Consider the following 26607-nt stretch of genomic DNA (forward strand, 5'->3'; position numbering starts at 1 on the left):
TGAGGCCTAATGAGACATGTGCAGCCTCCAACTTCCGCTTGACAGGAGATTTATATGGCATAGTCACACTTACTCGCTTTAATTATCACTTTATTGTTGATTGAACAGGAACAACGAACACAACCATCTTTCCAAACATGCATTACAGCAGATGTGGCTGCAGCTACTTTCCATCTCAAGTCCCCCACAATACAATATCAGAGAATGCAATCAAAATCTAAATGAGTAAATGCAATCAATATCAATAACAAACCAAACTAGGGCTGCAACTAACGAGGATTTTAATCACCGATTTAATCGGTCAATAATGTTTTTCAATTAATCAATGGATTTTGAAAAACACGTTTTTAATATCCGCCTCTTTATTCAGAAATCGAATATTTGAGCTGACAGCCAAAAACCTGAAGCTAGTTGTTTCAATGAATGGAGTAATGGGATAGGCCACAGATGGACACCTCCAGTTCGTGGTCGAGTGCGCAACATAGCAGAAAAGAGGCAAAAATGGCCATTCCTGTTTTCCAAAATCAAAGCCGATATGTGAAGACCTTGTTTTGGCTAAAAGACAAAGATAATAGGTCTGCTTTCATGGATGGCCAAGGACATTCAAAGATATTCACATTTAAGAGGCTGAAATCAGAGGATATTTACATGTTTACCGTAATAATTGTCAATTGGGTATTCGCATCGATTCATTCATTGTTGCAGCTCTAAATAAAACTCAAAGTCAAATGCAGTAAAATAGTAAAACACTATCATCTACATCAGAGGTCTCCACACTTTTTCTTCTGAGATGTTCATAGTGATTTCAAGCCAAACAACTAATTTTGCTGCAACATGAAACAAATGTATGGAAACAGAATTGTGTTCATGTGCATCTTGTATCTTTTCGGACAGTGTGGTCATTGTTGTGATGCTTTTTTCAGCTGGCGAGCTCCCCAGCTACTGGTTGGAGACCCCTGATCTACACCTCAGTCAACAATCGCAAATTGAATACAAATGTTGATTACACACAACCAGAAATATGGTTCAACATTTCAAGAGATGTTATACATGTCAGCGTCAAAAAAAGACTGAAATCTGCCATTTCAAAAGATGTTATATGTCAAAAGTATCCAAAAAGACTGAAATCAAAAATCCCAATGCCGTGGACGTCCCTCAGAATGATTTCTCCCCTGAAAATAAAGACAGGCAATGGAAAATATTATTTCCATGTATTACAATACAACCCGATACCTTCGTAAATATACACTTACAGGTGATTGGTCCAATGGTTAGTGGCTTGATTGGAGGAGCCTCTGAGACAGAGCGTCGTACTCTCCTTGGGCAGGACTACATGTAGAATACAACAGTTTACTTCCAGCTAAGCGCTTCAACAATAATAGACACAGAGTTGTTATTCAAGACAATACAGCATGTGACTCACTGGAATGCAAGCGTTTCTCCTGCGGTCACACAAGCTGAGGCTGCAGTGAACGTAAAAATCTTGGTCGTTTTCCTCAGGGATGAACAGGGCGGAGAAACGAGCCTGGAGGGATGAGCCGCTCTCAAACTCAAACACTTGTTGGCGGTCAGTGGGACATCTAATAATATAAAGTTTATCATCAGCATTCTGCATCTTGTCTTGAGGTTTTCCCATCTTGCCCTGAAGTATTCTCCCCAACTAAGTAAGCATGGACATACTTGTTGGAGATGAAGGAGTATCTCTCAAGTCTGTCAGGGTCGGATGAGAGAGAGGCGAAGCATTCCTCCAAAACAACCACTAAGCTGGGATCTTTCTTGTCCACAGAGACCTCCACATATAATGGAGAGCCTGCTGGAAGGACCACCACACCTGCTGGATAAGGCTCCTTATAGTCTGATTCTTTGAACAGGAACATGGATGCCCTCAGTTTGACACCTGAGCCAACAAAGACACCTTCCATCCTGTGAATAAAAGACACATATACTCATAAAGCACGTTGTCTCATTATTGTGGGCGTGCATGCCGGGCAACGCTCCAACATTCTGTGTAAATGTAACACTTACACTTGCCACTGCGGTGACACCTCCAGGGCTCCAGATTGGAGTGATTGATCATCAAGGTCCTGGAGCTCAACATCCTCTTCATTGAAACTTCAAGCAAACAGAAATATTGTACAAATGTAGCGGATTTTCACCACCATAAGGTGCACTTAAAAGTCACAGGAGTGCCAAAATTAAAAATACGTGTGGAAATACAATGTACAAAGAGGATCATCCATCCATCCATTTTCTATACCGCTTCTCCTCATTAGGGTCGCGGGGTCATGCTGGAGCCTATCCCAGCTGACTTGGGGCGACAGGCGGGGTAGACGCTGGACTGGTGTCCAGCCAATGGCAGGGCACATATAGACAAACACTCCCATTCATACCTATGGACCATTTAGAGTCTCCAAAGCTAACATGCATGTTTTTGGAATGTGGGAGGAAACCGGAGTACCCAGAAAACCCCCCCACACACGGGGAGAACATGCAAACTCCACACAGAAATGCCCAGGGGAGAATCCAACCCAGGTCTTCCCATCTCCAGACTCCAACCACTAGACCACCGTGTCGCCACAAAGAGGATCAATAATACAAAAATATATACAAATGTATGCGGAAGAATCACCCGCCCTCCTGCCAGGATGATGACTAGTCCATACGTGATTACACAATTTCTGCTTGCAGTGGCTATGTAGTTATGGAAGCTCGGGTGACCGGAAAAAATGTCACGGACAGAAAGTAGACGCAAATCCACGTTTATCAAAAGTAAACGTGAGAAATTTAAACATGGTGGACATGGACGAATTGAGAAGAGGTGTTCAACGAGAATTATGAGCAATTGCTGGGTTGGTGGAAGATGTCATGGAAAGTTTTTATAAAAAAGTCTTTAAAGGCTATATCTGCGTTGATGATTGCAGATATGGATGAAGCAGTGTGGCGCAATCTTAAGCAGGTAAATGCCTTATTATTTAAATTTCCCTGTTTACTTTTGACCTGCCATTTCGCATTTGCATGCTTTTGCATTTGACATTACTAACTGAAAAAACACAAATGGAAAAGAGACAATACAGAAAAACAATGATAAAATGGTAAAAGAATATGACCATATTTGTATATTTTTTTATTATTGATTCTCTTTGTATTTCCACACGAATTCCCTTTTAATTTTAGTTGCTGTGTGACTTTGATGAGCGCTCTGCTCGACTCACTGGGAGCGTCTCCTGCTGATACGCTGCTTATATAGAGGAAAGGTGGACGTGACTGAGGACAGCATGCGGATGTTAAAGGGGGAAGGGTGAGCGTGACTGAGGACACTAAAGGCACGCCCCCAGTAGGTATATAGGTAGATTTTATGAAACTGAGCCATCTATCCATCAAAGCAAAAACTACCGCGGTGCAGCAACATCCAGCGGATTACAAGGAAAAGCTGGCCGTCTTCTGATCCTACTGCAGTAAAAACATTGCAGACAAACACATCCAGCCCAACCACATCACCAACATGGACGACGTGCCGCTCACTTTCCACATCCTGTTGAACCACACTAGAGACGCTGCCTAAAGAAAAGTTTCCAGTCAAAGTCATCGTTAAGACCAATCAAAAGAGCTGGAAGAAGGAGGAGAAAATGGCTGAGTGACGTGTACAGAAAGAGACGGGATGTTTTCCCAGGCGTCACCGTCCCTGCTGATCTGAGACTCCATGCACGCCCATCTCACAGCCGCTGTGAAAAACCAAGTGCAGCAAATGAACTCGGAGCTTGACATAATTCCGGGAGGCTTGACGAAGGAACCCCAACTGCTGGACATCGGTGTAAACGCGGCGTTCAAAGGGAAGTAGAGAGCCGCGTGGGAGCGATGGATGACAGATGGTGAACACAGCTTCACTAAGACTGGGAGGCAGCGCCGTGCGAGTTACGCCACAATTTGTGAATGGATTTTGGATGCTTGGACTAACGTGTCTGATGCACTGTTGTTCGAGCTTTCGCAAAAGCCGCCATCATTTCTGAGGAGCAACGAGACTACTGACAATGACGAGAGGCAACCTGGCATGTTTGATGGAGAACTTGCCCAGCTGTTAATTTGGGATACAGAAGATGAGGACTTTGATGGATTTGTGGATGAGGATTGATCAAAAATAACGCGAGTACATTGTTAAATATTTCAATAAAGTACAACCCAACTCAGTTTTGCTCCCACTGGCTTTTTAAAAACATACGATAGCATGCATGCTAGCGTATTGTAGCGTCGCTGGAAGCACTTCCTGTTCCCCAGCGTGCTTTGCTGTAGTGTTTTGGTGCAAACGCTCTTAAAGTTACATGTTTGAGCTACATAGTTGTTAGTTATTGTTCTGCACAAATAGCGGTAGTGTCTTGTCTGTTTTTGTGTTGCTGTGTGATGTTTGTAGTTGTGCACCATGACAGACTGTTTTGTTGAGTGATGACCATCCTGATTTCCAGTGGGTTTGATAAACTCAATGAGAGTTCTGTTCTTAATCCGTCCAATGAAATCAAGCACTATTGCTTCCTCACTGACTCCTGAGCGCTGCACTATGTTTAACGTGCATGCATGCATGCTACCGTATGTTTGACCATGTCTGACCATGCCTGTGCCCAATAATACCGTGCGCCTTATGGTTGTGAAAATACGGTACTCAAATATATAGAAATGTGAAAAGGTGCACTTAAAACTGATAAGATGGCAGCAACCTGTGAGGCTACTCAAAATGTTTCTACTCTACTAGAATCATTCAAGATCACCTGACATTGCTAATTGTATCAATGTTTCTTCATTCATGGACTACTCACGGTCTGATGGCTGTGTTCAGTCTGGTTTGTGTGTCCAGGGGATACACGCATGAGAAAGGAATCCTCAGGGGCAGAGAGATGGCATTGTTGGCTGGATAGATGAACAGAGTGTTGGAGTAGATGACATTTGTGCCGTTGAGCTAAAAAACAGAGGAGAACATTTAATCAATGTCAAGAGATGATCAAGGACTTCAGTCCAGATGATTGTCAGACTTAGGCTATCAATATTTTCCGATTCCGTGTAGGAGATGAAGAAAAAAGATGGCAAGAATTTTGGCTATGGCAGTTTGTGGAAAACTTGCTGCCTCGTCTCTTCCAAGGTGTGTGTGGTGGACGAGGCATTTGATGTTATTCCCAATTGGTACATGGTACATGTTGAATACAGGAAGTGAACAGGAAGTACTTGCTTCTTCCAACTCCTTTTTCGGGCATGTGTCATTGTGAATTGTAAATGTGATGTATTCCAGTGTAACTTATATGCATGGACAAAATAACACATGACCCAAACAGGAGAAAGGTTGTCATCAATGTACTCAATGCAAATCTTATTGGACGTGAAATGAAATGTCTCCAGTACGTGTGTCTCTGCTTCTTTTTACCATCAGCGTGTTTCCACAGGCACCTTCCTGAGCGTCAACTTCGTACAACATGACACCATCTTGCTCCGTGGCGCGGGAACACTTGTGGTCTGCCAGGTTGCCAATGAGTGGGCTACCAGCGCGGCTTACGCCCACTCGGATTTTGTCAGAGCCACAATGAAGGTGACTTAAAGATGAATCATCCGATTCTAAACAACAAAATATGCAAATATACGACAGTCACCTTGTAGACTTTATTAGGAGGTGACCAACCTTCTCACATCACATGGGTCCACACTAAATATTTCAGTTTCTTCAACTTCTTCATTCTTACCTTGACAAACCGGAATGCAAGAGGAACTCCTGCAGTCACACAAGCTGACGATGCAGTGGAGGTAAACATCTCTGTCTTGACCCTGAAGACGGAAGAATGGGCTGGAGAAACGAGCCTGGTGGGACGAGCCGCTCTTCAACTCAGATATGCGTTGGTGGTCAGTGGGACATCTAATAAAAACAACGTTTTTCATCAGCATTCTCCATCTTGCCTCCAATTCACCCCAACTAAGCAAACTAAGCATAGACATACTTGTTGGAGATGAGGGAGTAGCGATCGAGACTGTCAGGGTCTGAGGAGTGAGAGGCGAAGCAGTCCTCCAAAACGACCACCAAGCTGGGATCTTTCTTGTCCACAGAGACCTCCACATATAATGGTGAGCCTACCGGAAGGACCACCACACCTGCTGGATAAGGCTCCTTATAGTCCGATTCCTTGAACAGGAACATGGAGGCTCCCAGTTTGGGACCTGAGACAACAAAGCCACTTTCCTTCCTGTCAGTACAAGGCACATATACTCATAAAGCACGCTGTCATTATGATGGGCCTGCTTGCAGAGCAATGCTGTAACATTCTGTGTAAATGTAACACTTGTACTTGCCAGTATGGTGAGGCCACCTTGACAGCTCCGTATTGTTGTGATGGATCATAAAGGACCTCGTGCTGACCAACTGTTCCATTGGACCTTCACAAAAAGCAAACACCTCCTTTCAGTGTCAAAATATAAATATTGTACAAACATAGAAATGCAAATGACATAACTTGTACGTGTGAGGATAAAATGTCATTCCTACTATCATTCAGAATCATCTCACATTGCTACTTGTATCAATGTCAGGTTCGTTAATACTCTACTACTCACTGCTGGCTCGGTTTGATGGCTGTGTTCAGTCTGGTGTGCGTGTCCAGGGGATACACGCATGAGAAATTTAGTGTCAGGGGAAGAAAAGAAGGTCTGCTTGCTGGATAGATGAATAAAGTGTTGGAGTAGATGACATGTGTGCTCTTGATCTGGAAATCAGATGAGAACATTTCATCAAGCACAGCCTTTGATTGATGATTTATGTGAAGAGCTGTATGGAGGACATAATGGGACACAATCACACAATGAATAAATCTTAAAATCATATATTCATCACGGATAAAGACGACTCATAAAGCCAAGTGGTTGCTTGGTGGGTAGGTGCTGGGGTGCTTTAATGGTTATAAAGTCGGGAAACAACTCAATCTCAATAAATTCCCGTCTTTACTGCTGCATGCTCAGGGTCAGTAGATCCCGCTTCCATATACTCTGCAAGGTTTAAAATATCGCTCACGAGTTGTTCTCCGACTTCCGAGCTTCAGCCCATTAGACTAGATTTGCGTTAGTTCCACCCACGGATTTGAAGTTGCACACACACGTACTTAAAATAGCAAAATAATGACATCCTGAAATAACTACATTTTAAAATGAACTGGTATTTTCATCAATGACACATTACAGATTTATTTATTGATTTAATTCATGGCACTTTAGATTTATTGATTGAGATAATTAATTACACATGTCATAAATTCTTTAAAGGCCTTTATGGATTTAATTAATGACATTTCTTATTTAAAGACTTGACATTTATTATTTTCCAGATTTATTTATTGATTTAATTCATTGATGTAATTAATGATACATTTGATGCATTATTTAAAGATTTACAGTATTTGTTTGATTTTGTCCCTTTTGTCTTCCATGGAGATGAGCAAGGACTTTGGGATCAACAGGAGAAAGGTTCTAATGAATAATAAATGCAATTCTTATTCTTACCTTGGACATGAAATGTCCACAGTACGTGTGTGGCTGCTGCTTTTTACCTTCATTGTGTTTCCACAGGCACCTTCCTGAGCATCAACTTCGTACCACACAACACCATCTTGCTCCGTTTTCTGGGAACACTTGCGGTCTGCCAGTTTGCCAGAGAGTGGGTTATAACCAGTGCGTCTTATCCTAGCTGAGTCCATGCCCACTCGGATTTTGTCAGAGTCACAAATCAGGTGACGGAGTGAAGCATCCAATTCTAAAGGAAACATTGTGAGGGCATTATTTCAGCCAAGATATGAAAATACAGGACAGTCGCCTTCATAAATATGACATTGCTGCAGATCATTACATGGATCATACTGTAAACCAGTGCTTTTCAAGCCACCATCACCCTTCAAAGACAAGCGGCGACCCAAAGGGCAAGAATTTTTCAACCAATGTTATACAATAAATGACATTTCAATTTCAATGTAAAAGACTTTGCAAAGGTTAGGATTTGGGGTGCAATGTGCAGTGCAGGTGTTGGTAAACTCTTAAATCCAAGGCCACCGCAACAGTCTACCAAATGTTTTACAAGGCTTCATGATTCCTTCTGCTGAGGATCTGGATGGAGACGCAATTTTCATTTCCAGCAGGACCTGGCCCGTGCCCATGCCACCAGAAGCATGCCATCACAGTGCTTGACTGGCCAGCCAACTCGCTGGATCTAAACCATCCATCCATCCATTTTCTATACCGCTTCTCCTCTTTAGGGTCGCGGGGCCATGCTGGAGCCTATCCCAGCTGACATCGGGCGACAGGCGGGGTACACCCTGGATCGCAGGGCACATATAGACAAACAACCATTCACACTCACATTCATACGTATGGAGAATTTAGAGTCTCCAATGAAGCTAACATGCATGTTTTTGGAATGTGGGAGGAAACCAGAGTACCCGGAGAAAACGCCGGATCTAAACCTCATTGACAATTGATGCAATATTATCAAGAGGAAGATGAGTGGCACCAGACCCAAAACCAAAGAGATGACAGCAAGCACCAAGGAAATCTGGGCTTCCATAACTCCCAGCCGATGCCACAGGCTTCCGCCTCAATGCCATCGAGGCAGTGATTAAGGCAAAGGGATTCCCAACCAAGTATTGAAGATTTTTTCATGTACCATATTTTTATTGTTTTCATGTGATGCTTATTTCTCTGAGAGGTAAATGCTGATCTCTTCACAGTATTCTATTTTTTAAATTCCTGATTTTTGGGTTTTATGAGCTAGAAGCTCAAATGATGCAAAAATACACCTCTCCAGGGAGGTGTCTGGGAGGCATCCGGACAAGATGCCCGAGCCACCTCAACTGGCTCCCCCCCATGTGAAGGAGCAGCAGCTCTACTCTTAAGCCCCTCTCGAATATCTGAGCTCCTCACCAGCCGCCTGTGTCCGCCATCTTGTACTTTCGCAACCCGAAGCTAACGGTGAGGGTGGGGAAATAGATCGACTGCTAATTTAAGAGCTTTGCCTTCCTGCTCAGCTCCATCTTCCCCACGACGGGCGATCCACCTGTTGACCTCACGCTCCAACCTTCCCTGACTCGTGAAACAAGACCCCGAGATACTTTCCTCCCCCTGGGGCAGGACCTCATTCTCAACATTGAAGTGCAGTTTGAATTTGAAGGGCACACACCTTGCAGTGGCACAGCAAGCAAAAGGCACAGAGGTCTCTCTTGGCAAGACCATGCGACCCACTGAAAACGTCTGCGCTGCTTTACAACAGACTTTACATTTACGCAGACTTTACATGTGGTAGCACGGGTGTTCTTGTCAGGAGGTGACTAACATTCTTACACCACATGGGTTTCAGTGTCTAACTTCTTGATTCTTACCTTCACAAACCGGAATGCAAGAGGAACTCCTGCGGTCACACAGGTTGAGGCTGCAGTGGAGGTAAACATCTTGGTATTTACCCTGAAGTGGGAAGAAGAGGGTGGAGAAACGCGCCTGGAGGGATGGGCCTCTCGGAACCACAGACACTTTGTGGCGGTCAGCGGGACATCTAATAACAACACTTGTCATCAGCATTCTGCATCTTGTCTCCGTATTCACCCCAATTGAGCAAAGACATACTTGTTGTGGATAAGGGCTTCTTGCTCTAGACTGTCAGGGTCCGATGAGGCAAAGCAGTCCTCCAAAACAACCACCAAGCTGGGATCTCTCACAGAGACCTCCACATATAATGGAGAGCCCACTGGAAGGACCACCACACCTGCTGGATAAGGCTCCTTATAGTCGGATTCCGTGAACAGGAACATGGAGGCTCCCAGTTTGGGACCTGAGCCAACAAAGACACCTTCCATCCTGTAAAAGACACATGTAATCAAAATTCTTCTCTCATTATGGGCTTGCATGCAAAGCGTAGCCCACCTCATTATGCCCCATACTTATTATGAGCCTCGACAGTGTAACCCCTATACTTGCCAGCGTGGCGGCACCTCCGGAGGTCCGACTTGTTGTGATGGATCACCAAGGTCTCGGTGCTGACCAACCTCAGCACCATGTACAAAACTCCTGTTAGTTTCAAAATCAACTTATTTCAAACACACTCAAACATACAGAAATGTGAAAGACAAATGGCATAAGCTGTTCAAATACTCAGTGAAAATCATCTGACCCTTTCATTAATGGTCTACTCACGGCAGGATTGGTCTGACGGGTGCCTTCAGTCTGGTGTCCGTCTTCAGGGGATACACGCATGAAAAAGGAAACTTTAGGGACACAAAGGAAGCTTTGTTTGCTGGATAGATGAATAAAGTGTTGGAGAAGATGACGTGTGTCCCGTTGGTCTGAAAAACAGATGAGAACATTTCATCACATACAGCCTTTTATTGATGATGAGTGGATTTATGTGAAGAGATGAACAAGGACGGTTGTTTGCGTCTTGCTTCTTCTTACCTTCATTACATTTCCACAGGTAGCCGTCTTTGTGTCAGCTTGGTACCATGTGACACCATCTTTCTCCGTGGCCAGAGAACACTTGCTGAGTTTCAGGTTGCCATAGAATGGGTCATAACCAGCGCTTTTTATCTTAGCTGAATCCACGCCCATTTGGATTTTGTCAGAGCCACAGTTAAGGTGACTTAGGAATGGAGACCCAAATTCTAAAGAAAACATGGCAGCATTAATTCCCTTTCCTCGATGCCAAATATACAAAATACATGACAACCACCTTCACAAATATATTGCTGCAGATGATGACATTGATCAGACTGTAGACCAGGGGTCACCAACCCGTCAACCGAGAGCTACTAGCAGAAACAAACTTTTACAAACAACAAAAATGTACAAACAAATAATTGTAGCAAACGGCAAAATGAGAAAAGGCTGTTGATGCCAACAATCAATAACACGAAGCTTTGGATTTAAAGACAATTCTTTAAATGTTAATAAGCCTTTCCACAAAAAAACATATGTACAGACTACTATATTTACTCAGTGCATATGTTTGTATATATATATATATATATGTACGTATGCATAGGAACTATACTCAGTGCATATACTGTATGTGTGTATATATATATATGTACGTATGCATAGGAACTAAAGTTACTCAGTGCATATACTGTATGTGTGTATATATATGTACGTATGCATAGGAACAATATTTACTCAGTGCATATACTGTATGTGTGTATATATATGTATGTATGCATAGGAACTATATTTACTCAGTGCATATACTGTATGTGTGTATATATATGTATGTATGCATAGGAACTATATTTACTCAGTGCATATACTGTATGTGTGTATATATATGTACGTATGCATAGGAACAATATTTACTCAGTGCATATACTGTATGTGTGTATATACGTATATGTATGTATGCATAGGAAGCGTTCAATACACATGCGTACCGAATCGTGAGCCCTGTATGGAGCAAAGTTTGATATTCATTTGATCAACTTCTGATGGCGCTCTGTGCTGACAGCTCAGTGTATCTGCAATCGACTACTCTGGCTTAGGTTGCATTGTCAAGCACAGCCACTGAGCTCCGCCTCCCACATTCGTACCATGCAACCGAGAGAAGCTACATGGCGGTTAGCTCACTGAAACATGGCTCGTGCCTTTCCTGATGTTCAACATCCTCCACCATCCTTCAGAGCTGGTGTTTGGGACCACTTCGGATTTCATGTCAACTACAACCCTGATGGCAAGCGCGTCATGGACAAAAAAACCCAACATGTCACACGTGTCACACAATACTGAACTCCGTCGGTGGAAACACAACAACCATGACAACGCATTTGAATGAATCCAAACAGTCTTTTATTGTAAAGCGCTTTTCCACCTCCAAGGTGCTCAAGCACATTTACCGACTGATGCCGCAGCATCAAGAGCAACTGGGGGTTCCGTATCTTGCCCATGGATACTTGGACATGATCACGGGAGGACGGAGGATAGAACCTGCAACCTTCAGGGTGGGAGATGACCAGTCTACCACCCGAGCCCTGCCGACCCACAAAGTCTCAGGAAAGTATCGAATCATAACACAAATGTATCAAGCCAAACCGAACACCGAATTTTGTGTATCGTTGGTAGATCTTGCGCAGGTTCACGGCCGAGACCAGGGATCTTGAAGGTTGGTGACCACCGTTGTAGACTTTACATCTGGTAGCATGGCTGTAGGTGACTTATTTCAGTGTCTTTCATTCCTACCTTCACAAACCGGAATGCAAGAGGAACTCCTGCGGTCACACAGGCTGAGGCTGCAGTGGAGGTAAACATCTTGGCCTCTTCCCTGAAGAAGGAAGAACGGGGTGGAGAAACGAGCCTGGAGGGATGAGCCGCTCTCGAACACAGACATGTGTTGGCGGTCAGTGAGACATCTAACAAAAACAAAGTTTATCATCAGCATTCTGCATCTCGACTCTGTTTTCACCCCGACTAAGCATAGACATACTTGTTGGAGATGAGGGAGTATCGATCAAGACTGTCACGGTCTGGTGAGTGAGAGGTGGAGCATTCCTCCAAAACAACCACCAAGCTGGGATCTTTCTTGTCCATAGAGACCTCCACATATAATGGTGAGGCCGCTGGAAGGACCACCACACCTGCTGCATAAGGCTCCTTATAGTCTGATTCCTTGAACAGGACCATGGAGGCTCCCAGTTTGGGACCTGAGCCAACAAGGACACCTTCCATCCTGTCAATAAAAGACAAATATACTCACAAGTTCTCCTCTCATTATTATGGGCTTGCATGCAAAGCGCAGCCTATCTTATACCTCATTTATTATGAGCCTGCTTGCGGAGCAATGCAATACCATTCTGTGTCAATGTAACCCTTATACTTGCCAGTATGGTGGCACCTCCAGGGCTCCAGGTTGGCGTGATGGATCGTCATTGACCTGGTGCTGACTGGGCCTTCAAGCAAACAGAACTCTCTTAAATATTGTACAAACATACTCCAACCTTTTGAAATGTGAAAGATGGAATGACATCATTGGTTCAACTCAATGGCAATTACACGATCCAATACTGATAAGATGGCAGCAACCTGTGATGATACGTCAGGCTACTCTAAATGTTTCTACTTAACTAGAATCATTCATTCATCTCACATTGCTAATGGTATCAATACTCACGTCAGGGTCGCGTTGATGGGTACTTTCAGTCTGCTGTGTGTGTCCAGGGGATACACGCATGAGAAAGGAAAAGTCATGGGCAGAGAGGAAGGACTGTTGTTTGCTGGGTCGATGAACAACGTGTTGGAGTAGATGACATGTGTGCCGTTGGTCTGAAAAACAGATGAGAACATTTCATCACATAGAGCCTTTTATTGTGAAGAGATGAACAAGGACTTTAGTCGCAAGACTTGAAAAATGGGAGAAAGGTAAACAATTTGTTCCACCCCTTGTTCTCATCAAGACTAAATGCAAATCTTAATGTAGGACTGTTAATCGATTAAGCTATTTAATTGACATGATTGCATTTTGCGAAGCCAATGCATGCAGCATCAGCAATTACCTTCTGGACGTGGCACAACTCACGCACAACCCACCGCCACTGCGAGCAGACTCCCCGCCGCACATGTCCATCATCTCCTGGTGTAAAGTATTAACTACACCAGGCAGATTAGCAGCGTATTCAGCAATGTTTCGTCTTAGGTGCTTAAAGGCATATATCGACTATATTGTTGTGCGGAAATTACAGCAACCGTGATGCTAACTCTAGCGAGCGCTAATTCGACATACTTTGTGACAACCCGACTCTCAGCGACACAAATAACTTTGGTCTTGTCGAGAGGGCATCTGCCAGGGCTGTGAAGCTAAACTTGAAAAATACCCTTTTCTTTGCCCACTTCGCCTCAATATTTGTTCCCGCTTCTCGCTCCACATGAGCTGCCAAGCTGCCACGTTTCCTCAAACTACGGTGTGGGCCGAGGCTCCAACAGGAAGTGCGCATGTTAATAGCTAGTCACAAAGATTTGTGCCGTGAAAGTAAACTACCTTTAACGCGTTGACTTCGACAGCCATATTTGCCTTGGACGTGAAATAAAATGTCTCCAGTACGCATGTGTCTGTTCTCTTTACCTTCATTGTGTTTCCACAGGCACCTTCCTGAGCATCAACTTTGTACCACACGACACCATCTTGCTTCGTGGCCTGGGAACACTTGAGGGCTTCCAGGTGGCCACTGAGCGGGTTATGACCAGTGCTTCTTAGGCCAGCGGAATCCACGCCCACTTGGATTTTGTCAGAGCCACAATTAAGGTGAGTGAGTGAACGATCCAATTCTAAACAAAAGATTAAGGGGCAAATATGAAGATACATGACAAATATACATCCCAAATATCATTGCTGAACATCATGACATTAATCATAGAGTAGACTTTACATCTGGGAGCATGGCTGCTCTTATCAGGAGGTGACTAACATTCTTACACCACCTGCTGTAGGTCCACACTGAAGATTTCTTTCTTCATGCTTACCTTCACAATACGGAGTGCAAGAGGAACTCCTGCGGTCACACAGGCTGAGGCTGCAGTGGAGGTAAACATCTCGGTATTGCGGCCAAAAACGGAAGAAGAGGGTGGAGAAACGAGCCTGGAGGGATGAGCTGCTCTCAAAGGGACATCTGACAAAACAAAGTTGATCATCAGCATTCTGCATCGTGTCTTGGAGTATTCACCCCAACTAAGCATAGACATACTTGTTGGAGATGATGGAGTATCGATCAAGACTGTCACGGTCTAACGAGTGAGAGGCAAAGCATTCCTCCAAAACAACCACCAAGCTGGGATCTCTCATAGAGACCTCCACATATAATGGAGAGCCCACTGGAAGGACCACCACACCTGCTGGATAAGGCTTCTTATAGTCTGATTCCTTGAACAGGACCATAGAGGCTCCCAGTTTGGGACCTGAGCCAACAAAGACACCATCCTTCCTGTAAATCAAAGACACGTTTTACACGTTAGTTTTTGAGCCCTGACAGGTTTTGAATTTTAAATTTCGGTGTTCACACTTTCTGACCTTCAGCTTAAGTTTATGTGTTGTGTTAACCTCAGGCTGGTCATGATGCATTCACTTCACCAAGTTGAATTTTAAAACTAAAGGGGACTGCTTTCCATTGTGGATGGATAATAAGCCCAGTTTTAAGGCAATTTGCTGTGTGATTGGACTAAACATGTTTTACAGTCTACTTATGTGGGCCTGCTCACGGAACATTGTGTGTAAATACAACCCTGATACTTGCCAGTGTGGTAGCACCCCCTGGGCTTTGTCTTGGTGTGATGGACCATCAGGGACCTGGTGCTGACCATCCTCTTCATCAGGCCTTCAGGCAAACAGACCTCCTCTCAGTACCAAAATCCAGTATAAATATTGTACAAACATACTCCAATATGAAACGTGAAAGTACTTAATAGTAGTTACACAATACAATACTGATGGCCATCCTGTGAGGATACAACGTCAGGCTATTTAAAATGTTTCTACTTCACTAGAATCATTCTAAATCATCTCACATTGCTAATTGTATCAATACTCACGTCAGGATCGCTCTGATGGGTGAGCTCAGTCTGGTGTGTGTGTCCAGGGGATACACGCATGAGAAAGGAAAGCCCATGAACAGAGAGACAGGACTCTTGAAGACTGGATAGATGTACAAGGTGTTGGAGTAGATGACATGTGTGCCGTTGGTCTGAAAAACAGATGAGAACATTTCATCACATACAGCCTTTTATTGTGAAGAGATGATCAAGGACTTTAGTCCAGATGTGTGTCTGCTTTTTACCTTCATTTTGTTTCCACAGGTACCTTCCTCAGTGTCAACTTTGTACCACACGACACTGTATTGCTCTATGTTCCAGAAACACATGGCTTGTGCCAGGTGGCCAAGGAGTGGGTTAAAACCAGCGCGTCTTGTGCTAACTGAATCCACACCCACTCCGATTTCGTCAGAGTCACAAATAATGTCACTGAGGAATGGAGGATCCAATTCTAAAGAAAACATGATGGGGACAGCCATTTCATTTCCTGTGTGTTATATGCCACAATATGAAAATACATGTCACCTTCACAAATATCACATTGCTGTAGATCATGACATGGATCATCCTAGACTTTACATGTGCTAGCATGGGCGCTCATAGCAGGAGGTGACTAATATTGTTACACCACATGGGTCCAGACTAAAGGTTTCACTGTCTTTTATTTTACCTTCACAATCCGGAATGCAAGAGGAACTCTTGCGGTCACACAGGATGAAGCTGCAGTGGAGGTAAACATCTTGTAATTCTCTATGAAAAGCGAAGGGTAGGGTGGAGAAACGAGCCTGGTGGGATGAGCCACTCTTAAACTCAAACACTTGTTGGCGGTCAGTGGGACATCTAAGAAAAACAAAGTTTATCATCAGCATTCTGCATCGTGTCTTGGAGTATTCACCCCAACTAAGCATAGACATACTTGTTGGAGATGATGGAGTATCGATCAAGTTTGCCACGGTCTGGTGAGCGAGCGACAAAGCATTCCTCCAAAACAACCACCAAGCTGGGCTCTCTCATAGAGACCTCCACATATAATGGAGAGCCCACTGGAAGGACCACCACACCTGCTGGATAAGGCTTCTTATAGTCTGATTCCTTGAACAGGACCATAGAGGCTCCCAGTTTGGGACCTGAGCCAACAAAGACACCATCCTTCCTGTAAATCAAAGACACGTTTTACACGTTAGTTTTTGAGTCCTGACAGGTTTTGAATTTTAAATTTCGGTGTTCACACTTTCTGACCTTCAGCTTAAGTTTATGTGTTGTGTTAACCTCAGGCTGGTCATGATGCATTCACTTCACCAAGTTGCATTTTAAAACTAAAGGGGACTGCTTTCCATTGTGGATGGATAATAAGCCCAGTTTTAAGGCAATTTGCTGTGTGATTGGACTAAACATGTTTTACAGTCTACTTATGTGGGCCTGCTCACGGAACATTGTGTGTAAATACAACCCTGATACTTGCCAGTATGGTAGCACCCCCTGGGCTTTGTCTTGGTGTGATGGACCATCAGGGACCTGGTGCTGACCAAACCTTCCCATGGCCCTTCAGGCAAACAGACCTCCTCTCAGTACCAAAATCCAGTATAAATATTGTACAAACATACTCCAATATGAAACGTGAAAGTACTTAATAGTAGTTACACAATACAATACTGATGGCCATCCTGTGAGGATACAACGTCAGGCTATTTAAAATGTTTCTACTTCACTAGAATCATTCTAAATCATCTCACATTGCTAATTGTATCAATACTCACTTCATGAATGTTCTGATGGGTGAGTTCAGTCTGGTGTGTGTGTCCAGGGGATACACGCATGAGAAAGGAAAGCCCATGGGCAGAGAGTAAGGACTATTCTTGGCTGGATCGATGAATAACGTGTTGGAGTAGATGACATGTGTGCCGTTGGTCTGAAAAACAGATGAGAACATTTCATCACATACAGCCTTTTATTGTGAAGAGATGATCAAGGACTTTAGTCCAGATGTGTGTCTGCTTTTTACCTTCATTTTGTTTCCACAGGTACCTTCCTCAGTGTCAGCTTTGTACCACACGACACTTGATTGCTTTATGGCCTGGAAACACTTGGGGTCTGCCAGTCTGCCACGGAGTGGGTTATAACCAGCGCGTCTTGTGCTAACTGAATCCACACCCACTCCGATTTCGTCAGAGTCACAAATAATGTCACTGAGGAATGGAGGATCCAATTCTAAAGAAAACATGATGGGGACAGCCATTTCATTTCCTGTGTGTTATATGCCACAATATGAAAATACATGTCACCTTCACAAATATCACATTGCTGTAGATCATGACATGGATCATCCTAGACTTTACATGTGCTAGCATGGGCGCTCATAGCAGGAGGTGACTAATATTGTTACACCACATGGGTCCAGACTAAAGGTTTCACTGTCTTTCATTTTACCTTCACAATCCGGAATGCAAGAGGAACTCTTGCGGTCACACAGGATGAAGCTGCAGTTGAGGTAAACATCTTGGTATTCTCCCTGAAAAGCGAAGGGTAGGGTGGAGAAACGAGCCTGGTGGGATGAGCCACTCTTAAACTCAAACACTTGTTGGCGGTCAGTGGGACATCTAAGAAAAACAAAGTTTATCATCAGCATTCTGCATCGTGTCTTGGAGTATTCACCCCAACTAAGCATAGACATACTTGTTGGAGATGATGGAGTATCGATCAAGTTTGCCACGGTCTGGTGAGCGAGAGACAAAGCATTCCTCCAAAACAACCACCAAGCTGGGATCTCTCATAGAGACCTCCACATATAATGGAGAGCCCACTGGAAGGACCACCACACCTGCTGGATAAGGCTTCTTATAGTCTGATTCCTTGAACAGGACCATAGAGGCTCCCAGTTTGGGACCTGAGCCAACAAAGACACCATCCTTCCTGTAAATCAAAGACACATAAAAAGACACGTTTTACACGTTAGTTTTTGAGCCCTGACAGGTTTTGAATTTTAAATTTCGGTGTTCACACTTTCTGACCTTCAGCTTAAGTTTATGTGTTGTGTTAACCTCAGGCTGGTCATGATGCATTCACTTCACCAAGTTGCATTTTAAAACTAAAGGGGACTGCTTTCCATTGTGGATGGATAATAAGCCCAGTTTTAAGGCAATTTGCTGTGTGATTGGACTAAACATGTTTTACAGTCTACTTATGTGGGCCTGCTCACGGAACGTTGTGTGTAAATACAACCCTGATACTTGCCAGTGTGGTAGCACCCCCTGGGCTTTGTCTTGGTGTGATGGACCATCAGGGACCTGGTGCTGACCATCCTCTTCATCAGGCCTTCAAGCAAACAGACCTCCTCTCAGTACCAAAATCCAGTATAAATATTGTACAAACATACTCCAATATGAAACGTGAAAGTACTTAATAGTAGTTACACAATACAATACTGATGGCCATCCTGTGAGGATACAACGTCAGGCTATTTAAAATGTTTCTACTTCTGTAGCCCATTTGAAAATATGGTGTCCACATATAGATTTAATTTAGTGTTTGCGGTCAAATATGCTATATAAATGTGCAGAATTTAATATTTCTGAAATGTGGTGGTGGTATGTATTGGTGACATTTGTGGATGTGGATTTGCAGTTTGTGTTGTACAGCGTGAGGTGGAACCTTTGTGTCTCTTCAGTTGCGGCAGGACCCATATACGGAGACACTTCCTGTATTGCGTCAGACACAATCTACAATGGAACGCTACACGTACTCATTTTGCTGTTCTGCCTGCATTTCCGGGCCGCACGGTGGTCTAGCGGTTAGCATGTTGGCCAACACAGTGACAGACTGGAGATCTGTAAAACGAGGGTTCCATTTCTGTGTGGAGTTTGCATGTTCTCCCCGTGTGTGGGGGGGTTTTCTGGGTATTCCGGTTTCCTCCCACATTCCAAAAACATGCATGTTAGCTTCATAGCTTCATTGGCGACTCTAAATTGCCATAGGTATGAATGTGAGTGTGAAGGGTTGTCTAGATGTGCCCTGCCATTGGCTGGCCACCAGTCCAGGGTATACCCCACCTGTCAGCTGGGATAGGCTCCAGTATGTCCCGGTGACCCTAAAGAGGATGCCTGCATTTCCATTCAGGTGGGTAAATTGTACAAAAACAACAGAATAAGTCCATATAAGTACTTGTGTTCATGTTAGGATGTGTATTGTCACACTATCCGCTGATTTAATTTGGTAAAATAAGTGAAAGTTAGAAAGTTTGTCGTAAAACATCAGAGGCAAAGCCGCTGCTCCGTGTCGTCGAATTGGCGGGAGGTAGAACTCTTGGTTAGATCGCCATCCAGTGGAACTACGGGGTATTGCAATTGTCATTAAAATGGATTCATGGCGAAAGTGTTTGTGAAGAACATTAAAAATAGTGTAAGTGAAATATGTTACAAGAAACGTTACCATGATACACAATCACATACTTTGTGAGGAATATTCCAGTAACCTGAGGGATTCCAGATGTTTATGTACAAGTGTGAACATTTAAGAGGACATAAGTCATCAAGCAAGCATGTCATAGAATGCATTAAAAGGGTTATTAGAACAAATAAATACAATTAATGGTAATTTGTGCCAAAATATAGTTGTGTTGGTCACAATGAAGTGAGATTATACGAAAATGTGAAATGTACAAGTTATGTTAAAGTAAAGAGGGATTAAGGACAGAAATGCAAATAACTTATGACTTGAAACATGGATTTTGGTCATGACTTTTGTGTGTGTTAAATAAAGAGACGCAATCTGCAAGGAAACGCTACATGTCGTCCTCATTTTGCTGTTCTGCCTGCATTTCCATTCAGGTAATTTATCTGCCTTATGGTGCCCACGCCTGGGACCCGTAACACTTACTAGAATCATTCTAAATCATCTCACATTGCTAATTGTATCAATACTCACGTCAGAATCGTTCTGAAGGGTGAGTTCAGTCTGGTGTGTGTGTCCAGGGGATACACGCATGAGAAAGGAAAGCCCATGGGCAGAGAGTAAGGACTATTCTTGGCTGGATCGATGAATAACGTGTTGGAGTAGATGACATGTGTGCCGTTGGTCTGAAAAACAGATGAGAACATTTCATCACATACAGCCTTTTATTGTGAAGAGATGATCAAGGACTTTAGTCCAGATGTGTGTCTGCTTTTTACCTTCATTTTGTTTCCACAGGTACCTTCCTCAGTGTCAACTTTGTACCACACGACACTTGATTGCTCTATGGCCTGGAAACACTTGGGGTCTGCCAGTCTGCCACGGAGTGGGTTATAACCAGCGCGTCTTGTGCTAACTGAATCCACACCCACTCCGATTTCGTCAGAGTCACAAATAATGTCACTGAGGAATGGAGGATCCAATTCTAAAGAAAACATGATGGGGACAGCCATTTCATTTCCTGTGTGTTATATGCCACAATATGAAAATACATGTCACCTTCACAAATATCACATTGCTGTAGATCATGACATGGATCATCCTAGACTTTACATGTGCTAGCATGGGCGCTCATAGCAGGAGGTGACTAATATTGTTACACCACATGGGTCCAGACTAAAGGTTTCACTGTCTTTCATTTTACCTTCACAATCCGGAATGCAAGAGGAACTCTTGCGGTCACACAGGATGAAGCTGCAGTTGAGGTAAACATCTTGGTATTCTCCCTGAAAAGCGAAGGGTAGGGTGGAGAAACGAGCCTGGTGGGATGAGCCACTCTTAAACTCAAACACTTGTTGGCGGTCAGTGGGACATCTAAGAAAAACAAAGTTGATCATCAGCATTCTGCATCGTGTCTTGGAGTATTCACCCCAACTAAGCATAGACATACTTGTTGGAGATGATGGAGTATCGATCAAGACTGTCACGGTCTAACGAGTGAGAGGCAAAGCATTCCTCCAAAACAACCACCAAGCTGGGATCTCTCATAGAGACCTCCACATATAATGGAGAGCCCACTGGAAGGACCACCACACCTGCTGGATAAGGCTTCTTATAGTCTGATTCCTTGAACAGGACCATAGAGGCTCCCAGTTTGGGACCTGAGCCAACAAAGACACCATCCTTCCTGTAAATCAAAGACACGTTTTACACGTTAGTTTTTGAGCCCTGACAGGTTTTGAATTTTAAATTTCGGTGTTCACACTTTCTGACCTTCAGCTTAAGTTTATGTGTTGTGTTAACCTCAGGCTGGTCATGATGCATTCACTTCACCAAGTTGCATTTTAAAACTAAAAGGGGACTGCTTTCCATTGTGGATGGATAATAAGCCCAGTTTTAAGGCAATTTGCTGTGTGATTGGACTAAACATGTTTTACAGTCTACTTATGTGGGCCTGCTCACGGAACATTGTGTGTAAATATAACCCTGATACTTGCCAGTATGGTAGCACCCCCTGGGCTTTGTCTTGGTGTGATGGACCATCAGGGACCTGGTGCTGACCATCCTCTTCATCAGGCCTTCAAGCAAACAGACCTCCTCTCAGTACCAAAATCCAGTATAAATATTGTACAAACATACTCCAATATGAAACGTGAAAGTACTTAATAGTAGTTACACAATACAATACTGATGGCCATCCTGTGAGGATACAACGTCAGGCTATTTAAAATGTTTCTACTTCTGTAGCCCATTTGAAAATATGGTGTCCACATATAGATTTAATTTAGTGTTTGCGGTCAAATATGCTATATAAATGTGCAGAATTTAATATTTCTGAAATGTGGTGGTGGTATGTATTGGTGACATTTGTGGATGTGGATTTGCAGTTTGTGTTGTACAGCGTGAGGTGGAACCTTTGTGTCTCTTCAGTTGCGGCAGGACCCATATACGGAGACACTTCCTGTATTGCGTCAGACACAATCTACAATGGAACGCTACACGTACTCATTTTGCTGTTCTGCCTGCATTTCCGGGCCGCACGGTGGTCTAGCGGTTAGCATGTTGGCCAACACAGTGACAGACTGGAGATCTGTAAAACGAGGGTTCCATTTCTGTGTGGAGTTTGCATGTTCTCCCCGTGTGTGGGGGGGTTTTCTCCGGGTATTCCGGTTTCCTCCCACATTCCAAAAACATGCATGTTAGCTTCACAGCTTCATTGGCGACTCTAAATTGCCATAGGTATGAATGTGAGTGTGAAGGGTTGTCTAGATGTGCCCTGCCATTGGCTGGCCACCAGTCCAGGGTATACCCCACCTGTCAGCTGGGATAGGCTCCAGTATGTCCCGGTGACCCTAAAGAGGATGCCTGCATTTCCATTCAGGTGGGTAAATTGTACAAAAACAACAGAATAAGTCCATATAAGTACTTGTGTTCATGTTAGGATGTGTATTGTCACACTATCCGCTGATTTAATTTGGTAAAATAAGTGAAAGTTAGAAAGTTTGTCGTAAAACATCAGAGGCAAAGCCGCTGCTCCGTGTCGTCGAATTGGCGGGAGGTAGAACTCTTGGTTAGATCGCCATCCAGTGGAACTACGGGGTATTGCAATTGTCATTAAAATGGATTCATGGCGAAAGTGTTTGTGAAGAACATTAAAAATAGTGTAAGTGAAATATGTTACAAGAAACGTTACCATGATACACAATCACATACTTTGTGAGGAATATTCCAGTAACCTGAGGGATTCCAGATGTTTATGTACAAGTGTGAACATTTAAGAGGACATAAGTCATCAAGCAAGCATGTCATAGAATGCATTAAAAGGGTTATTAGAACAAATAAATACAATTAATGGTAATTTGTGCCAAAATATAGTTGTGTTGGTCACAATGAAGTGAGATTATACGGAAATGTGAAATGTACAAGTTATGTTAAAGTAAAGAGGGATTAAGGACAGAAATGCAAATAACTTATGACTTGAAACATATGTATTTTGGTCATGACTTTTGTGTGTGTTAAATAAAGAGACGCAATCTGCAAGGAAACGCTACATGTCATCCTCATTTTGCTGTTCTGCCTGCATTTCCATTCAGGTAATTTATCTGCCTTATGGTGCCCACGCCTGGGACCCGTAACACTTACTAGAATCATTCTAAATCATCTCACATTGCTAATTGTATCAATACTCACGTCAGAATCGTTCTGAAGGGTGAGTTCAGTCTGGTGTGTGTGTCCAGGGGATACACGCATGAGAAAGGAAAGCCCATGGGCAGAGAGTAAGGACTATTCTTGGCTGGATTGATGAATAACGTGTTGGAGTAGATGACATGTGTGCTGTTGGTCTGAAAAACAGATGAGAACATTTCATCACATACAGCCTTTTATTGTGAAGAGATGATCAAGGACTTTAGTCCAGATGTGTGTCTGCTTTTTACCTTCATTTTGTTTCCACAGGTACCTTCCTCAGTGTCAACTTTGTACCACACGACACTTGATTGCTCTATGGCCTGGAAACACTTGGGGTCTGCCAGTCTGCCACGGAGTGGGTTATAACCAGCGCGTCTTGTGCTAACTGAATCCACACCCACTCCGATTTCGTCAGAGTCACAAATAATGTCACTGAGGAATGGAGGATCCAATTCTAAAGAAAACATGATGGGGACAGCCATTTCATTTCCTGTGTGTTATATGCCACAATATGAAAATACATGTCACCTTCACAAATATCACATTGCTGTAGATCATGACATGGATCATCCTAGACTTTACATGTGCTAGCATGGGCGCTCATAGCAGGAGGTGACTAATATTGTTACACCACATGGGTCCAGACTAAAGGTTTCACTGTCTTTCATTTTACCTTCACAATCCGGAATGCAAGAGGAACTCTTGTGGTCACACAGGATGAAGCTGCAGTGGAGGTAAACATCTTGGTATTCTCCCTGAAAAGCGAAGGGTAGGGTGGAGAAACGAGCCTGGTGGGATGAGCCACTCTTAAACTCAAACACTTGTTGGCGGTCAGTGGGACATCTAAGAAAAACAAAGTTGATCATCAGCATTCTGCATCGTGTCTTGGAGTATTCACCCCAACTAAGCATAGACATACTTGTTGGAGATGATGGAGTATCGATCAAGACTGTCACGGTCTAACGAGTGAGAGGCAAAACATTCCTCCAAAACAAACACCAAGCTGGGATCTCTCATAGAGACCTCCACATATAATGGAGAGCCCACTGGAAGGACCACCACACCTGCTGGATAAGGCTTCTTATAGTCTGATTCCTTGAACAGGACCATAGAGGCTCCCAGTTTGGGACCTGAGCCAACAAAGACACCATCCTTCCTGTAAATCAAAGACACGTTTTACACGTTAGTTTTTGAGCCCTGACAGGTTTTGAATTTTAAATTTCGGTGTTCACACTTTCTGACCTTCAGCTTAAGTTTATGTGTTGTGTTAACCTCAGGCTGGTCATGATGCATTCACTTCACCAAGTTGCATTTTAAAACTAAAAGGGGACTGCTTTCCATTGTGGATGGATAATAAGCCCAGTTTTAAGGCAATTTGCTGTGTGATTGGACTAAACATGTTTTACAGTCTACTTATGTGGGCCTGCTCACGGAACATTGTGTGTAAATATAACCCTGATACTTGCCAGTATGGTAGCACCCCCTGGGCTTTGTCTTGGTGTGATGGACCATCAGGGACCTGGTGCTGACCATCCTCTTCATCAGGCCTTCAAGCAAACAGACCTCCTCTCAGTACCAAAATCCAGTATAAATATTGTACAAACATACTCCAATATGAAACGTGAAAGTACTTAATAGTAGTTACACAATACAATACTGATGGCCATCCTGTGAGGATACAACGTCAGGCTATTTAAAATGTTTCTACTTCTGTAGCCCATTTGAAAATATGGTGTCCACATATAGATTTAATTTAGTGTTTGCGGTCAAATATGCTATATAAATGTGCAGAATTTAATATTTCTGAAATGTGGTGGTGGTATGTATTGGTGACATTTGTGGATGTGGATTTGCAGTTTGTGTTGTACAGCGTGAGGTGGAACCTTTGTGTCTCTTCAGTTGCGGCAGGACCCATATACGGAGACACTTCCTGTATTGCGTCAGACACAATCTACAATGGAACGCTACACGTACTCATTTTGCTGTTCTGCCTGCATTTCCGGGCCGCACGGTGGTCTAGCGGTTAGCATGTTGGCCAACACAGTGACAGACTGGAGATCTGTAAAACGAGGGTTCCATTTCTGTGTGGAGTTTGCATGTTCTCCCCGTGTGTGGGGGGGTTTTCTCCGGGTATTCCGGTTTCCTCCCACATTCCAAAAACATGCATGTTAGCTTCATAGCTTCATTGGCGACTCTAAATTGCCATAGGTATGAATGTGAGTGTGAAGGGTTGTCTAGATGTGCCCTGCCATTGGCTGGCCACCAGTCCAGGGTATACCCCACCTGTCAGCTGGGATAGGCTCCAGTATGTCCCGGTGACCCTAAAGAGGATGCCTGCATTTCCATTCAGGTGGGTAAATTGTACAAAAACAACAGAATAAGTCCATATAAGTACTTGTGTTCATGTTAGGATGTGTATTGTCACACTATCCGCTGATTTAATTTGGTAAAATAAGTGAAAGTTAGAAAGTTTGTCGTAAAACATCAGAGGCAAAGCCGCTGCTCCGTGTCGTCGAATTGGCGGGAGGTAGAACTCTTGGTTAGATCGCCATCCAGTGGAACTACGGGGTATTGCAATTGTCATTAAAATGGATTCATGGCGAAAGTGTTTGTGAAGAACATTAAAAATAGTGTAAGTGAAATATGTTACAAGAAACGTTACCATGATACACAATCACATACTTTGTGAGGAATATTCCAGTAACCTGAGGGATTCCAGATGTTTATGTACACGTGTGAACATTTAAGAGGACATAAGTCATCAAGCAAGCATGTCATAGAATGCATTAAAAGGGTTATTAGAACAAATAAATACAATTAATGGTAATTTGTGCCAAAATATAGTTGTGTTGGTCACAATGAAGTGAGATTATATGGAAATGTGAAATGTACAAGTTATGTTAAAGAGGGATTAAGGACAGAAATGCAAATAACTTATGACTTGAAACATGTATTTTGGTCATGACTTTTGTGTGTGTT

The 26607-nt window shown here is 43.4% G+C and overlaps 1 protein-coding gene across 7 annotated transcripts in view; it reads right to left on the reverse strand.

Annotated features, from left to right (window-relative positions):
* Positions 1-73: 73 nt before the first annotated feature.
* LOC129181213 (uncharacterized) overlaps positions 74-26607 on the reverse strand; it is a 38620-nt gene continuing 12086 nt past the window's right edge. For 5 of the 7 annotated variants that reach the window (XM_054776053.1, XM_054776054.1, XM_054776050.1 and 2 more), the window contains exons 11-55: positions 25095-25175; positions 24548-24784; positions 24302-24471; positions 23877-24082; positions 23632-23783; positions 21939-22019; positions 21392-21628; positions 21146-21315; positions 20721-20926; positions 20476-20627; positions 18787-18867; positions 18229-18465; positions 17983-18152; positions 17558-17763; positions 17313-17464; positions 17018-17098; positions 16472-16708; positions 16226-16395; positions 15801-16006; positions 15556-15707; positions 15261-15341; positions 14715-14951; positions 14494-14639; positions 14096-14298; positions 13148-13299; positions 12858-12926; positions 12464-12706; positions 12220-12389; positions 10450-10655; positions 10192-10340; positions 9976-10065; positions 9625-9855; positions 9384-9553; positions 7566-7768; positions 6580-6728; positions 6319-6402; positions 5970-6212; positions 5718-5887; positions 5405-5592; positions 4806-4945; positions 2026-2112; positions 1681-1923; positions 1424-1580; positions 1254-1329; positions 74-1172 (exon numbers count right to left, since the gene is read on the reverse strand). In XM_054776053.1, coding sequence (XP_054632028.1) covers positions 1156-1172; positions 1254-1329; positions 1424-1580; positions 1681-1923; positions 2026-2112; positions 4806-4945; positions 5405-5592; positions 5718-5887; positions 5970-6212; positions 6319-6402; positions 6580-6728; positions 7566-7768; positions 9384-9553; positions 9625-9855; positions 9976-10065; positions 10192-10340; positions 10450-10655; positions 12220-12389; positions 12464-12706; positions 12858-12926; positions 13148-13299; positions 14096-14298; positions 14494-14639; positions 14715-14951; positions 15261-15341; positions 15556-15707; positions 15801-16006; positions 16226-16395; positions 16472-16708; positions 17018-17098; positions 17313-17464; positions 17558-17763; positions 17983-18152; positions 18229-18465; positions 18787-18867; positions 20476-20627; positions 20721-20926; positions 21146-21315; positions 21392-21628; positions 21939-22019; positions 23632-23783; positions 23877-24082; positions 24302-24471; positions 24548-24784; positions 25095-25175 — 7288 coding nt within the window. In that variant the 3' untranslated portion in view covers positions 74-1155. Of the gene's footprint in view, positions 1173-1253; positions 1330-1423; positions 1581-1680; positions 1924-2025; positions 2113-4805; positions 4946-5404; positions 5593-5717; positions 5888-5969; positions 6213-6318; positions 6403-6579; positions 6729-7565; positions 7769-9383; positions 9554-9624; positions 9856-9975; positions 10066-10191; positions 10341-10449; positions 10656-12219; positions 12390-12463; positions 12707-12857; positions 12927-13147; positions 13300-14095; positions 14299-14493; positions 14640-14714; positions 14952-15260; positions 15342-15555; positions 15708-15800; positions 16007-16225; positions 16396-16471; positions 16709-17017; positions 17099-17312; positions 17465-17557; positions 17764-17982; positions 18153-18228; positions 18466-18786; positions 18868-20475; positions 20628-20720; positions 20927-21145; positions 21316-21391; positions 21629-21934; positions 22020-23631; positions 23784-23876; positions 24083-24301; positions 24472-24547; positions 24785-25090; positions 25176-26607 lie in introns of all 7 variants that reach the window. The other 2 variants (XM_054776052.1, XM_054776051.1) reach the window with 2 other exon arrangements.

This window comes from Dunckerocampus dactyliophorus, chromosome 5 (assembly GCF_027744805.1).
Source record: "Dunckerocampus dactyliophorus isolate RoL2022-P2 chromosome 5, RoL_Ddac_1.1, whole genome shotgun sequence".
NCBI classification, from domain to species: Eukaryota; Metazoa; Chordata; class Actinopteri; order Syngnathiformes; family Syngnathidae; genus Dunckerocampus; species Dunckerocampus dactyliophorus.